Raw genomic sequence first — 12,807 nt, forward strand, 5'->3', positions numbered from 1 at the left:
GCTGGATTCCCAGCTTCGTTTAGACGCATCTATTTCCGTGTGCTTGTCGGTTTTATTTTATTTTTTTATTTACTTTTATGCAACAACAGCCTAATTTTAATCCAACCCATCAGTAAAATAGAAATGAAAAATTGTGAACTGTCATGCTTTCTAAAGAAAGCGTCTAAAGAAAGAGTAGGAAGAAGTGCAACTTAATTTCATGTTTCAAATTTGACGTGGTGCATTTGTATTTTATGGTCGTTACAATGTCATGTTTTAAAGGGTAATGTTTTATTTAACATTGGCAACAATTTGACCGGCTCCACTCTCGCGCGATTTTGTTCCATGTCGGTATGCTTTGGTTGATACAACCAAAACGGAAGTTGTCTCGTCGACAGTAAAACTTCACATTTTACTGAAAACTATCGCCTTGTCAGTCATTCAATGGACAAGTTAAGTTTTGATAGTTGCCCACGATGAAACTTAAAGAGTTGGAAAGTTGTCTACAACAAGTGGATACATTTGAAGAGCCCAAAATCCTTCTGGAACAATATCCAACCAGTGCACATATTGCTGGTGAGAAAACAGCATGCGCTCACCTGGGCGTTTGTTTACTTTCCTTTAAATTAATCAAAAATTACTTTGTGATTCTGCAGCGTGCATGCTGTACACTATACACAACACGTTTGATGACATCGAGGCGAAACTGGTGGCGGATCTCGGATGTGGCTGTGGAGTTCTCAGCATCGGTGCGGCGATGCTCGAAGCTGGGTGCGCTTATCTGGCGTTTTGTAATAATTATCAACATTAATACTGAAATATCACTGGGTAAGCTTCTCTGGCATGTCTTCTAAAGGTTATGCGTCGGCTTTGACATCGACAACGACGCGCTGGACATTTTCAGAAGAAATGTTGATGAATTCGAGCTTTCCAATGTTGATCTGGTCCAGTGTGACTTGTGTTCGCTGAAGGCAGAAGACTATCGTAACAGTTTTGACACTGTCATCATGAATCCTCCTTTTGGAACAAAACATAATCAGGGTGAGGAAGTAATTATCAGATTTATGCACAATCAATCATTTTCGATTGGAGACTTTAGTGCCAAATGTGTTGATAATGTCCCATTTTATGAGCTTCTGCCTTAGTAAAAAATATATTCGGAATTGTTTTCCTCAAGGTATGGACATGAAGTTTTTGAGAGCTGCCATAACAATGGCAAAGACAGCTGTATATTCACTTCATAAAACATCAACACGTGAGGTAAGTTAACCCTCTTCCCCCATTCTTGCAATTAACTTTGCAGGCAGTAAATTAACAACAAAAACAGTGAGTGTGTCTGACAAGTTTGTTATTTCTCCCATTGCAGCACATACAAAAGAAGGCAAATGACTGGGGAGTGAAGATGGAAGTCATAGCAGGTAATGCATGCACATTAGAACTATTGAAACAAACTAGTTGATTCCTTGATTTTTTTTCTTTAACCCTAACCAGAACTGAGATACGACTTACCGGCATCTTATAAGTTTCACAAAAAGAAATCGGTGAGTTTAAATACCCTTCACACTCCAAGAGCTGAGCAAGCACATCAAAACGGTTCAATTGTTAAGCATGGTTTATTTGCGATTCACAATGAAAACGTAAAAATAGCAAAGCTTTTTTTTTTTTTACTAATGAAGGGAAGTTTTTTGTCACACGAGGAGTCTTAGAAAACCAACTAAAATGTTCAGTTGAAATTAAATTACAGTCCGAGTCTCAGAGAGCAGAAGTTTATACATAATAAAAATCAAATCGTCTGAAGAGAAACAATAAAGGACTTCCAAAGCAGATTACTGACACCAAGGTTTGCTCTCCAGGTTGACATTCAGGTGGACTTCCTTCGCTTCTCCAAAGCTTGATGCTTTTGACTGGAATGGACTTGTTTGCCTCTGTATATAATAAATGTTTTGTCCAAAAGAAATGATCAGCGCGTGGCCTCATTAGGATCCGTTTTCAGTTTTGGCCACCTTAGCCGCGGGACCATCGGCTTCCTCGAGTTCTCTCTTTGGGGCTGCAGGGGCTGGAGGAAAAAGCAAATTGCAAATTCTTATTTCATGCAAATACTGTGATACTGCCTTGGAATAAATGTTTACATACCCGCCTCCTCCTCGTCATCACTTTCAAATTTCGTCTTCTTGCCCTGGTATTGAGTTCTGTTTTGATCTCTTCCCCCTCTCCCTTTGCGACCTCCTCTTCCTCTACCGCCGGATTTTCCCCTGCCTTTAAGATAGACAAACTATTTTAATTAAAAGCAGGAGAATCAAGCGATGGTCTGTGTTTTGACTGAGTCATTACCTCTGTCTTTATTCCGGCTGAGTGATTCTTGTTGCGCTTTAATGATCTTCTTCAAGACCTCCTTTTCCTCTTCCCCTTCAAGCAGCTTCCAAGTAATGACATTGTTCTTCACTTTAAGCTCGCCGTCATTCGCCTCTTTGGCCTTCTCAAATGCTTCCTTTGCATTTCCGTCAAAGAGGAGGTTGCCCTTGTTAAGAATCAAAACGGATCTGATTAACCAAATGCTTGACGATGCAACTATCAAATATTTTTAAAAATACCTTCCACTAATAAAATAAACATCTGTGATACTATATGTATATTAATTGGAGGAACTCTTGACTTACCTCTTTGGCCCCTCTTGTAAAATCGACCCACTTGATTCGTTTATGCTCGGAGAACACGGCATGAAAGTCCTCTCTGGAAACATCTTGCAGCTCGCCAGAGAAATTTAACAAAGAACCTGAGTACTCTTCCAAGAGCTGATCCTGCAAAACGGCAAATGTTGCTCGTATTAGCAAACCTCCCAAAAAAAACAGAACTGAGCTTGAGAGGATTAAGGGAACTCACCATAGTTTTCTCTTCCGTGTGTTTCTGTTGCTGTTCTTTATCCCTGAGGGAGATTTGTGGAAAGAGCATGTTAGTTTCAAACTTTTTTTTAATTTTATTTAGAAAATATAAATCTGTTATGTCCTCACTGTTTCACTTTTGCTTTTGTCTGTGCTTTGTGTTGTTTTCTCTCTTCTGCTTTCTTTGCATGATAGGCTTCCCTAAAAGCACAAAAGAAGATTTGACTCTGCACAAGCCATGCTATTAATTGTTCATCATTTATATATAAAATAAAAAAAAAAAAAACCTTGATAACACAAGCATCTCATTGTCTTTGAATGATTTGATGTCGGGACGTTCAAGGAACTTCTTGGATGACTCTTCCGTGTCAAAACAGATAAACACCGAACCCTGCCAACAGAAATGGAGTTCATATAACACTTCCCAAAATTTCATCCATCAATTTTAAATGAACTTTTCCCAACCTTGAACTGCCTCTCCATATCCCTCCTCATTTGAATGTTTTCTATGTTGCCTTTGGCATTCAACCACTCCTGGATCTCATCAAGGGAGGTTCCCAAGGGAAAACCTTTCTGGAGGAACAAATGGAACAAATTATTGTGTAATGTGAAAGACTGGGAGATCGGATCCTGATGATACAAATGAAAAAATACCTTATAGTACTTAAACAATAAATGTATGGCATGAAAATGTGAAACTACAGATATCTGGAAGTTTTATAGAATGGAAAACTAACGAATGATGTAGTACCATGTAGACAGATTTGTGCTTGATAGCATCTTTGTACTCGTCGTTCAGTTCAGGTAAAGGTTTTTCAGGACACCTCCTGATTTTTGTCTTATCTTCGCTGACTTCCAAAAGGCCACTTGGTGATTTCTTGAGAGCGGAAATGATGACGTTGGCGTCAGAGGTGAGCGATTTTAGTCTGGAAAGAGAATGTAAAGAGAACACTAAAAACTCTGAGAAAAAACCAGTGTGCAACAAAGACACAAACCTGTTAAATTTGAGCATTGTCTCCAATGTGACCCAGCCATCATCAAGTTGAAGTTGTTCTTTCAGAAACTTGTCCCTGAGAAGATTGTGATCCCCAAAGTAGTACTGCAAGGAGGAATACAGTAAATGTCCTTTTTTTAATTTTTTAAATCAAGAATATTTTAAGGCCTGAATAAAACGCTTCCAATTGAACAGTATATAAATAAATTACCTCGACTTGTCGAGCCACTTTCACTTCAACTGAGGACATTTGTTCAGACATGACTGATCTGTGAGCAAAACACAATGGTCACAAATGATTATTAAGCATTGGTATTTTGTTAAATTCAGGAGAGGTATACAAACGACTAGTTCTGAAATGAGGCGTCCACAATGAATAACTTACATTACATGACGAATTTCCATCATCAAAAAACCGTCACAGGCACACCAATCGAACAAACGTGCTAAAACAATTATCTATTACATACAATTGTCAATCAAAACCTGATTGTTTTTTTGGCGTTCTTATGTCGTTCTTTATTGTAGCTAGCATGCTATCAAGCTAATATGTCGCAGTTGCACACCAGCCAAACAGCGTGCTCTCAAATAGGCAAATGGTTCCATTTAGAAGAAAAATTACTTTCATATTGACACCACGGTATGAACTTGTGATAATATTCATGTAGGTATACAATTTTAGCACACATTGAATGAGTTTAACCATGTGACTCCATTCTATCGATAGACAGCGTGCTGCTAAACAGGGGTGTCGTGTGCAAATTAAAAATGATAATCTTTCGGGAGGGCATTTAAACAAAAAGCTACTGATATTTCATCTTCCATTGACCGGTTGTACTGTACTTACGTTGCACTTGATACGCGCCGGTGGAAAATGTAGTCTTTCAAAGGGAGGGATTTTACTTTGGCACCAGTTTGTACATGTGGGACTGACTGCGTGTTACGGAAAGTCGGCAGGACCAAAAGTCAATAATGCGCAATAGTATGGAAGATGCAATTGCATCAAACTGTCGCTACGTGTCGCTGCCGTCACACGATTTGACGAATTTAAATGTAAATGATTGTTTATCATATTTCAACTAACTATTTAGTACATATAAAAGTGGTGTTTCATTGCTATTTTGTTTTTTATGGTTTACAGTGTATTTTCTGTTTATCCCCATTATAAAGTTGCAGGTGGAGCCTATCACAGATGTGTTAGAACATCTGGGATCTGGCGCAGCATGCACCCTGGACTGGTCGCCAGTCAATCACAGGGCATGCAATTAATCAATGAAAGTATTTTTTCTAGAGATAAATTTATTTAAAATAAATTAATAGAGTAAATACATTTCAAGTAACCGGTTTGCAACAAATATTACAGGGCTTTAGTGTGGACAAATGTGTGTAAGTAATGGAATCATCAATAGTTCTTTTGTGTAATGCAATTGGTTTTCCACAGGCCAATCTAAAAGCCCCAGAAAGAGCAACTAAGGTCATTGTTGTTGTTCTGATTGATGCTATTTCTTTTGAGTAAAAGAATATCCAACACAAATATGACGTAACTCTTCATCCTGTAAGGTCAATAAAAAATATTCATTAATACTTGCATAGTTTCCCGATTGGCACGTCTGGTCATTCAATGTATTTGTACTTGTCACACAGCAACCAAGAAGTATGTAAAGATCTCAACATCAAACACTGTACACACAGACACATCCATGTGACCTGGACGGGCTAGGAAGCGTCCCGACAATCTCCCAGGTGTCTAATTTTGGGTCGTACTTCTCAATGCTTTGCAGGTAAGTCCCTTTAGAATAGGAGTAGCCCCCTGTGACATAGATGCAAGCATTGATGACCGCAGCGCCGCACTCCATTCTCCTCTCCTTCATCACCGATATCGAGCTCCATTCCTCTCTCTGTGTGTCATAGCAATCTGCGATCGTCGTCTGTCCGCCGACCAGATAAAGTTTGTTCTCAAGAGACACGGAACACAGTCCATACTCTGAAAAAAGAAGATAGGAATCGCAATTGAAACGCAATGCCAAATAAATATACGGTATATTCCTGTTTGATCTTCTCGGACTGATACCTGGATGAGGGCTTATTGTAATAATGCTCCACTCGTTGATATCTGGCATGTAGACCTGAATTTTCTCATACGTGCAGCTTCCCCTGAATCCATAGTGGCCTCCGGTCACATAGATTTTATCTCCCATCACACCAGCAGTGGCATTTCCTACACCTGAAAAGAACAAAAGAAGCAGTCACTTACAAAATGCATGAAAACAAAAATCTAAATTTACAACAAAAAAAAAACTAAGTACCCCAAATCTTTGCTTGGGTTGGGGATTTTGACAAGTTTCATTGCACACCTTGGATCATTCTTGCCCCAGGGAACCATTTCTTCTTTAGTGGATCGTACCATTCTGTCTCCTGCTCTGGAGCTCCTCCTCTATAGCCTCCGATAGCATAAATACAGCCGTGCAAAGCAACCGAACAATGGTAATATCTGGCTGTGATCATGGGGCTCGCCTCCGTCCACTCGTCATAGTCACAGCTGTAAATAAAAACCGCGTCAAGGGCCTCGACCGTGTTGGTCCTGTAGCCTCCTGTCACGTAGATGTCGGCCCCGAGTAAAGCCACGCTGTAGCTCTCTCTCGCATGGTCCGGCATGTCTTTTCCTCGCTGCCATGTGTCGCGTGTAGGCTCCCATATGTGAACTTCACAAAGAGGATGCCAGTAGTATCCTCCAATAATGTAAATGTTGGTTTTTCCATCTGCGGTTCTCGCTTTACTTTTGGGGGTCAGAGCCTGAGCGAGCGTCGATTTGAACCTTTCCTCACTCGTTGCTAGGCACTGCTGGAAAGTAGTCTCATCCAGGTCCAGATGGATTGACCGCAGCAGGTCCACAGTGCGATGCATACGGTTCTCCAAGTCGTGGATCACCCATTTGGTCACCGCGTCAATCAGCAGTTCATCCCTCGGCACGTTGAGTTTCTGCAGTAACGTCCGGATCTTATTGGAGTCCAGTTCCAGGAACTCCTCTTGCTGGATCAGTTCTGCAAACCTGCTCAGCATCACCCTCCTGGACTCACGTTCCAGTCGCGGACATAGGTGGAGTTGAGCGAACGCATGCATGCCCAAGCAGTTGTCCACATCTAGAAGGCGAACTAGGAAACTTTCGCACGCACTTTTGACCGAGATGAACTGCAGCAGATCGGCGGCCTCCAGCAGGCTTTGCACGTTCTTCTCCGTGATGCTCACTTGAGCCGTGTAAACGTAATCCACCAAAACCGCGAGAACCTCGCAATCTACTCCGGCCAGCTTGATGACACTGTTGGACCTCTCCTTCATATCAGCTGTGAACATAATCTGGAAGTAGGAGCTCCTGGCGGACAGTAGCGCCTTGTGGCAGCGGAACACCCGCTCCGAGTCATCGGCGCATTGCAGAGTGATGTCTGTAAAAAGTCCATTGAGGTAGAAATGCCTGAGGGCATCCAGGATCTCAGCTGGATGATCCGGGTCGCAGAACTCATAGGTGTAGACCTCATTCTGCTTCTGTGACATTGTATCTGCAGCAAAACAAAAATTCGAACTTTGACCCTATAGGCAGATATTCTGACCATAAATATCAATTTCATTTATTATTCATAGCGTTGTCCCATGGATTCAACAATAGAAGATCACACTCACCTTTCTTTTGTCCATGAATTCTCGTCGATGACTGTTGTTCCTGGTTGCTCTTCTCCATAAACACGAAAAAAAAAAACACGGAGGGCTCAATTTAGTGCACGTAGGGACGTCACAGCCGGTCGCTTCTGTCCTATTTTGGTGATTGTGTGCAATGCAACAGCGGCCATCCCCCCACGACCCACCGCGCCGCGCCGCTCTCCTTCTTCTCCTCCTCCCTGCTGCACTCGACAGCAAGCCCTTGAGAAAAGATAGTCAAAGGAATCTCTCTCACCTCCTAAATATAACATCTACGGTCCCGTGATCATGTTGCGCACGTGGACGGCGCATTGGTGTGGCCATACAAAGACAGACAACTCTTGGAATACAAATCGTATACAAATGAGCGACAAGTTCCCACTCGTGTTTTTCTCTCACTCTCGTCGTTGCCATGGTGTTTGGAATCTAATTCTACAGTGGCCAAGGTTTGACCTAATCTCACGGGATTAACATGACACGAGTGTGTTGCCGCTAGAACCGCCATTGCGGTATGGGGAACGAATGTATTGGCAATTAATATTTAATAAACATCACATTTAAATACAGTGGCTATTTTTTTTTTATAGTTATCCCGACGTTATGCTGCGCGTATTTATCGCTGCGATTCATATTGATCGCCTTGAAGTGTTTTTTATTAAAATATCTGATGTACGTATGACTTTTATTGTTCCAAATTAAAAACAAGATGACTGCTTTTAATATTTGCATAATTTCTATGCTTGGCGTTATAATGACGGATGAACCCCAATATTGTCTGCGGACTTTAAAATGAACATTTTGCATAAGTGCATACCCATTTTCATAACATTACAACCCGATTTAATGTTTTGCAAATTCTAAGTAAACATGTAAACACTATTTTGAGTACTTTAGGAATGAAGTGTCAAATATAATGTCAGTTTTTTGGGGCTTATATCAACCAGCCCAAAATAAGAAAAGTACATAAACACATTTTGCATCAGTTTTACTGACAAAACAGTGAAAATCATCCTAACACTGGAAACGGCTCTGTAAATGTTGTTAGTTGTAAATGCTAAGGCAAAGATTGATCAATAAGACAAGTCTTGCTTCAAGCACTGAGTTGTGCCGCCTCCTGAACCAACGACTTCAAGGCACAGAGATCTCGCAGGAGAGAAGACACCCCCACGCAGTACCAACTCGCACCGGAGCACTCTGCAGGAGCACTGAAAGATTCAATTTGCACTCCCTCTGCGGCTAGCAGGCCTAAACGAAAGAAAAGAGAGAACATTGGTGTGTAATTAAAGGAGCAAAAACTCAATTCAAACACTAGAATTAAGCCCTAGCATTGACATCATTTTTTGACAGCGAACTGTTTATGCGTGACCTTGAGTAGTCAAGTTTTAGAGTCCTGGACCAATTCCTTACCAACCAACGATGAAAGCAGCTGAGGACTTGGCGAAGCCTTGAAGAACAGTAAATTGCCAGCGAGCGACACCGGCTGTCTGAACACACTGCCGCTCAGCTCCAGTAGGACCGGTCGGCCACCTTGAACGGTGCCGGTCGCTTTGTAACGGAAGCCGTCGGTCACGATCTCCACCAAGCATGTGCCGGGAGAAGCCTCGTCCGACGCGCTGTGGTTTTGGTTCACCTGAGGATGCCGGGAAAAGTGGAACTTTACACCACAGCATTTATTGTAACCAGGATGTTTTGTATGAATTCAAAGTCGTACCGTGATTCCAGATTCCTCAGCTAGACTCAATACATTGATGAGATTTGGGCAAGAGTCCGATTTGCCGTTAAGCAGGCCGACCAGCACAGCGGCCGTCATGTAACTGGCTGATGACTTCATGCCATCTCCTGGTAAATTAAAAAAAAATAAAGGTATATCAGAATTGCTTCATCAGTTACTATTAGCGATAAAATACAGTGCACGTTTTCCACCACTAGAGGGTGCACAATCCTAATTTTACATATGAGCTCATAACACTTGACGGACAAAACAATAACGTAGCTCGCACCTTGAGATGTGATCTGTACATGGCTCAGCGGATTCTTTGACACGCTACAGGACTGCAGCACAGCTCCGATGGCCTCGCCAAGTTTGATCAGTGGAGAAGAGTCCGGAGAGAAAGTGCTCGCCAAAACTTGTGCGTTTACCTGGGATAGAAAAAAAATATATATATTTTTTTTAAATAATTTTGAAAAAAAAATAATAATCTAATTAGAATTTTTGTCCGCCTCAATATTGTGAAACTGCAAGCATGAATTAATAAAGTCAAATCAACTTACTGCTCCCACCAGCTTGTTGCCCTTCACCATATCGACGATCTGCAGAGCAATGTCCTGGCCGCACCGCGCCTGGGCTTCCTTGGTGCTGGCGCCCAGATGCGGACAGCAGATCACATTGGGATGGTTGACCAGCGAACGGTCCTGCGGGGGCTCCTGTGGACCAAACCAGCTGGACCTTATTGCAATTCTATCTAATTATTCACACAAATTGGAATATTACGAGGACTTTGAAAATAATCTTGCCTCCACAAAGACATCAAGGCCGGCTCCTCCACACTGTCCGGACTCCAAAGCTCGGAGGAGGGCAGCTTCGTCGATGATGCCACCACGTGCGCAGTTCACCACTTTGACGCCTCTCTTGCATTTGGCAAAGCTTTCGTCACTGAGTAGACCTTGGGAGGATATCGAGGACAAAAGTAATCAACTCAAATATGATTTAGGGACCAATGTCAATCACTGTTTTGTGTAAAGATTTTATGATACTCACCAACAGTGGAGGGCATTAATGGCGTGTGGACTGTGATGTAATCACAGAGAGGCCAAAGTTGCTCCAGGGACATTTGCTCCACCCCCCAAGTGGCCGACACCTCAACTGGAGTGATTGGGTCGTAGCCGATAGTCTTCAAAAAAAAAAAAAATGCTTTTTGTGAGTATTACAGAGTACAAGGAAAATTCAGTAGTGTCAGGTGACGATGTGACCGACCTTCATGCCAAACGCCTGCATTCTATTGGCCACCTCCTTTCCTATTCTTCCAAGTCCAACTATTCCAAGCACTTTGCCGTACAGCTCCGAGCCCATGAACTGCAACATTAGAAAATTTGACAATGATCCGGCTGACTAAATCAAAAGCACCGCAGAATCAGAATGTCGCGTCTCATTACTGACGACTGACTGGACAATGGAGTTGGCCATGCAACTATAATTCATCACAGAGATTGAAAAGCGTCAGCTGTGAAGCCTCCCGCTCACCTTTTTGCGATCCCAGTTGCCGGCTCGCATGGACATTGCAGCTTGAGGCACATTTCTGCATGAAACGTAGTTTAAAATTGTCACATATTTGCTAGGAAAATCACAATGTCCAATTACTATGACCTACTTTTGATGAGTAATTGAAAATGGCAATTTGGTCATATGAAAACTGTTGTCCTTTGTCGCCCTCTAGTGGGCCTGACTTGTTATGACTCCAAATACCCTTTATACTCATAGCTGATCTAAATGGTCAGCCAGACAAATATTTGCTTACCTTGAGAGGCTCATCAGAAGGGCGCAGGTCAGCTCAGCCGCACTGATGGTGTTGCCGCTCGGCGTGCTGCACCAAAAGTTTGACATCTGCTTAGCTCACCATGCGAACAATCCAGCAATAAATTCAGACTAGTCACACACGCTTACTTCATGACAATGATGCCCATTTTGGTGGCGGCGTCAACATCAATGTTGTCCACACCGGTTCCGGCTCTCCCGATGATTTTGAGATTGGCTGCGGCGTTGATGACGTCAGCTGTCACCTTGGTAGCGGATCTCACCACCAGACCGTCGTAGTTCTGATGAGGTGAGAGAGAAAGCAAACGGTTTTTACATGTGTGGCTGGATGATGAACTATGCAAACACACTGACACGCAAACACCAAGAAGCGGTATAAGCCACTTGACCCGAACAGTTTTCAGTCTGAAGTGGTTGCTTGTGCTGACAGCGCCATGCTGTCACCTGTTTTTCATTGTGCCTTGTTAACAAAACTCATGATTGAACTTTATTAAAAAAAGGACTAAAAAAAATAACAATAAGTTAACAATATAAGACTAAAAAATCTATTAAAAGAAATCATACAATAATTTGCAATTGCAAAATTGAGGTAAAAAAAGGTCAATCACAATACATAAGTTGAAACAGTACTGCCCTCGCTTATATTTCAACAAAAGAAGTGTGGACCTAGAAAAAAAAAAAATCTCACAAAATGGAAGTAAAAACAAATACCAAGTGAAAATGCGAATTATTTATCAAAATAGTGCAGCACCATTTTGGCATATCATTTTTAAATATTTACTTAAGTTGAAGCTATACTTGTATTTTCATCAGTCTTAGCATTGACACAAATATATAAACTTCTATTTCAGTATATACTGGGAGCACTTTTACCACCACTGGTTTAAAAAAAAAAAAAAAAAAAACTAGTGGTGGTAAAGATTGCTGCTGTGGACAAAAAGGAAATATTTTTGTGTTAGTGTGAGTCACGTGCACAATTTATGCCAGGCTCAGCAGCTCTTCGAGAAAGTAGTGGGCTGAATTGCATCATCTTGTCAGAGCAGGGCGGTGCTAACCAAACTCACGCCATACACCTTCACTGAAAACTCATCTGCAACTGAAATACATTCAGCTAGAAAAACAAAAACGTCAGTGTGGAAGTTACAAAGCATTAAAATCACATTTCACCCCCAATGCATTCGTGGAAAGTGGAAGAAAAGAAGACATAGTAGTTGGAAGAATGCAGCAATGCAGACTTCCAATGACATTCCTACCTTGATTTCGGCGATCAATTCCTCCTTTTTCATATTGTGCTTCTCCGTTACCCGGATGCCATTTTCTTCCAGGATGCTCTTGCAGCGAGGATCCACGCTTTCGCTGATGAGAACGCTCTTAATGGAGATGGGGGCCATTTTAGGGGGCTTGTGTGTTGTGTAAGAAGAAAGTCTCTCGTGCAGGCAGGGTTGCTGATGAATGAGCAACTAGTCCTGGAGGAGGAGTGCGAAAAGAAGGCTCCGGCGACGACTGATGATGGCCACGGGAAGTTGCTCGGAGCTTATGAATGGCCATGCGGGAGTGGAGGACGGCCCCCACTTTTTTTTAAAGAAGAAAACACGCCCCCTATCGGCGTGACAGATCTGACGATTTCTGCTCATTGGCATTTTTCATTTTTGCACTAAACAAATACTCCATATATTACAAAAAAAACAACAACTAATATTTACATTTAAAGAATGAAAAGTAATTAAAAAAGA

General features: G+C 41.9%; 4 protein-coding genes across 4 annotated transcripts; 1 reads left to right on the top strand and 3 right to left on the bottom strand.

Moving 5' to 3' along the window:
- Positions 1-142: 142 nt before the first annotated feature.
- mettl5 (methyltransferase like 5) lies at positions 143-2,116 on the top strand. Its single transcript, XM_037240532.1, has 7 exons — positions 143-555; positions 636-750; positions 836-1,020; positions 1,157-1,239; positions 1,346-1,397; positions 1,471-1,520; positions 1,833-2,116. The coding sequence occupies exons 1-7, from the start codon at positions 456-458 to the stop codon at positions 1,872-1,874; spliced, it is 627 nt and encodes a 208-aa protein (XP_037096427.1). The 5' UTR covers positions 143-455; the 3' UTR covers positions 1,875-2,116.
- ssb (small RNA binding exonuclease protection factor La) lies at positions 1,574-4,828 on the bottom strand. Its single transcript, XM_037240477.1, has 12 exons — positions 4,700-4,828; positions 4,064-4,121; positions 3,854-3,957; positions 3,610-3,784; positions 3,324-3,431; positions 3,146-3,249; positions 2,988-3,059; positions 2,860-2,902; positions 2,637-2,777; positions 2,311-2,497; positions 2,113-2,235; positions 1,574-2,035 (listed from the first exon to the last, which is right to left on the bottom strand). The coding sequence occupies exons 2-12, from the start codon at positions 4,112-4,114 to the stop codon at positions 1,956-1,958; spliced, it is 1,188 nt and encodes a 395-aa protein (XP_037096372.1). The 5' UTR covers positions 4,115-4,121; positions 4,700-4,828; the 3' UTR covers positions 1,574-1,955.
- Positions 1,883-12,633, bottom strand: phgdh (phosphoglycerate dehydrogenase). Its single transcript, XM_037240453.1, has 13 exons — positions 12,328-12,633; positions 11,204-11,355; positions 11,058-11,123; positions 10,784-10,838; positions 10,517-10,615; positions 10,301-10,433; positions 10,057-10,205; positions 9,814-9,966; positions 9,543-9,681; positions 9,254-9,381; positions 8,950-9,172; positions 8,559-8,787; positions 1,883-1,893 (listed from the first exon to the last, which is right to left on the bottom strand). The coding sequence occupies exons 1-12, from the start codon at positions 12,463-12,465 to the stop codon at positions 8,633-8,635; spliced, it is 1,590 nt and encodes a 529-aa protein (XP_037096348.1). The 5' UTR covers positions 12,466-12,633; the 3' UTR covers positions 1,883-1,893; positions 8,559-8,632.
- On the bottom strand, positions 5,144-8,029 carry klhl23 (kelch-like family member 23). The gene is made up of 4 exons (XM_037240451.1): positions 7,528-8,029; positions 6,207-7,406; positions 5,924-6,076; positions 5,144-5,836 (listed from the first exon to the last, which is right to left on the bottom strand). Exons 1-4 carry the CDS (start codon positions 7,583-7,585, stop codon positions 5,526-5,528), a joined length of 1,722 nt encoding a protein of 573 aa, XP_037096346.1. The 5' UTR covers positions 7,586-8,029; the 3' UTR covers positions 5,144-5,525.
- Positions 12,634-12,807: the final 174 nt, after the last annotated feature.

This window comes from Syngnathus acus, chromosome 21 (assembly GCF_901709675.1).
Source record: "Syngnathus acus chromosome 21, fSynAcu1.2, whole genome shotgun sequence".
Classification (NCBI taxonomy): domain Eukaryota; kingdom Metazoa; phylum Chordata; class Actinopteri; order Syngnathiformes; family Syngnathidae; genus Syngnathus; species Syngnathus acus.

Excerpts from the sequence above, each read along its gene's own strand:
- mettl5 (XM_037240532.1), top strand. The coding sequence starts at position 456 with ATGAAACTTAAAGAGTTGGAAAGTTGTCTACAACAAGTGGATACATTT. Across the intron at positions 556-635 it reads AACCAGTGCACATATTGCTG|CGTGCATGCTGTACACTATA; the intron begins GTGAGAAAACAG and ends GTGATTCTGCAG. Across the intron at positions 1,521-1,832 it reads AGTTTCACAAAAAGAAATCG|GTTGACATTCAGGTGGACTT; the intron begins GTGAGTTTAAAT and ends TTTGCTCTCCAG.
- ssb (XM_037240477.1), bottom strand. The coding sequence starts at position 4,114 with ATGTCTGAACAAATGTCCTCAGTTGAAGTGAAAGTGGCTCGACAAGTC. Across the intron at positions 3,060-3,145 it reads GAGATGCTTGTGTTATCAAG|GGAAGCCTATCATGCAAAGA; the intron begins GTTTTTTTTTTT and ends TTGTGCTTTTAG. Across the intron at positions 2,036-2,112 it reads TGATGACGAGGAGGAGGCGG|CCCCTGCAGCCCCAAAGAGA; the intron begins GTATGTAAACAT and ends TTTTTCCTCCAG.
- klhl23 (XM_037240451.1), bottom strand. The coding sequence starts at position 7,585 with ATGGAGAAGAGCAACCAGGAACAACAGTCATCGACGAGAATTCATGGA. Across the intron at positions 7,407-7,527 it reads AATTCATGGACAAAAGAAAG|ATACAATGTCACAGAAGCAG; the intron begins GTGAGTGTGATC and ends GTTTTGCTGCAG. Across the intron at positions 5,837-5,923 it reads TACAATAAGCCCTCATCCAG|AGTATGGACTGTGTTCCGTG; the intron begins GTATCAGTCCGA and ends TTCTTTTTTCAG.
- phgdh (XM_037240453.1), bottom strand. The coding sequence starts at position 12,465 with ATGGCCCCCATCTCCATTAAGAGCGTTCTCATCAGCGAAAGCGTGGAT. Across the intron at positions 10,839-11,057 it reads CTTCTGATGAGCCTCTCAAG|AAATGTGCCTCAAGCTGCAA; the intron begins GTAAGCAAATAT and ends CGTTTCATGCAG. Across the intron at positions 10,616-10,783 it reads GCAACTGGGATCGCAAAAAG|TTCATGGGCTCGGAGCTGTA; the intron begins GTGAGCGGGAGG and ends CTAATGTTGCAG.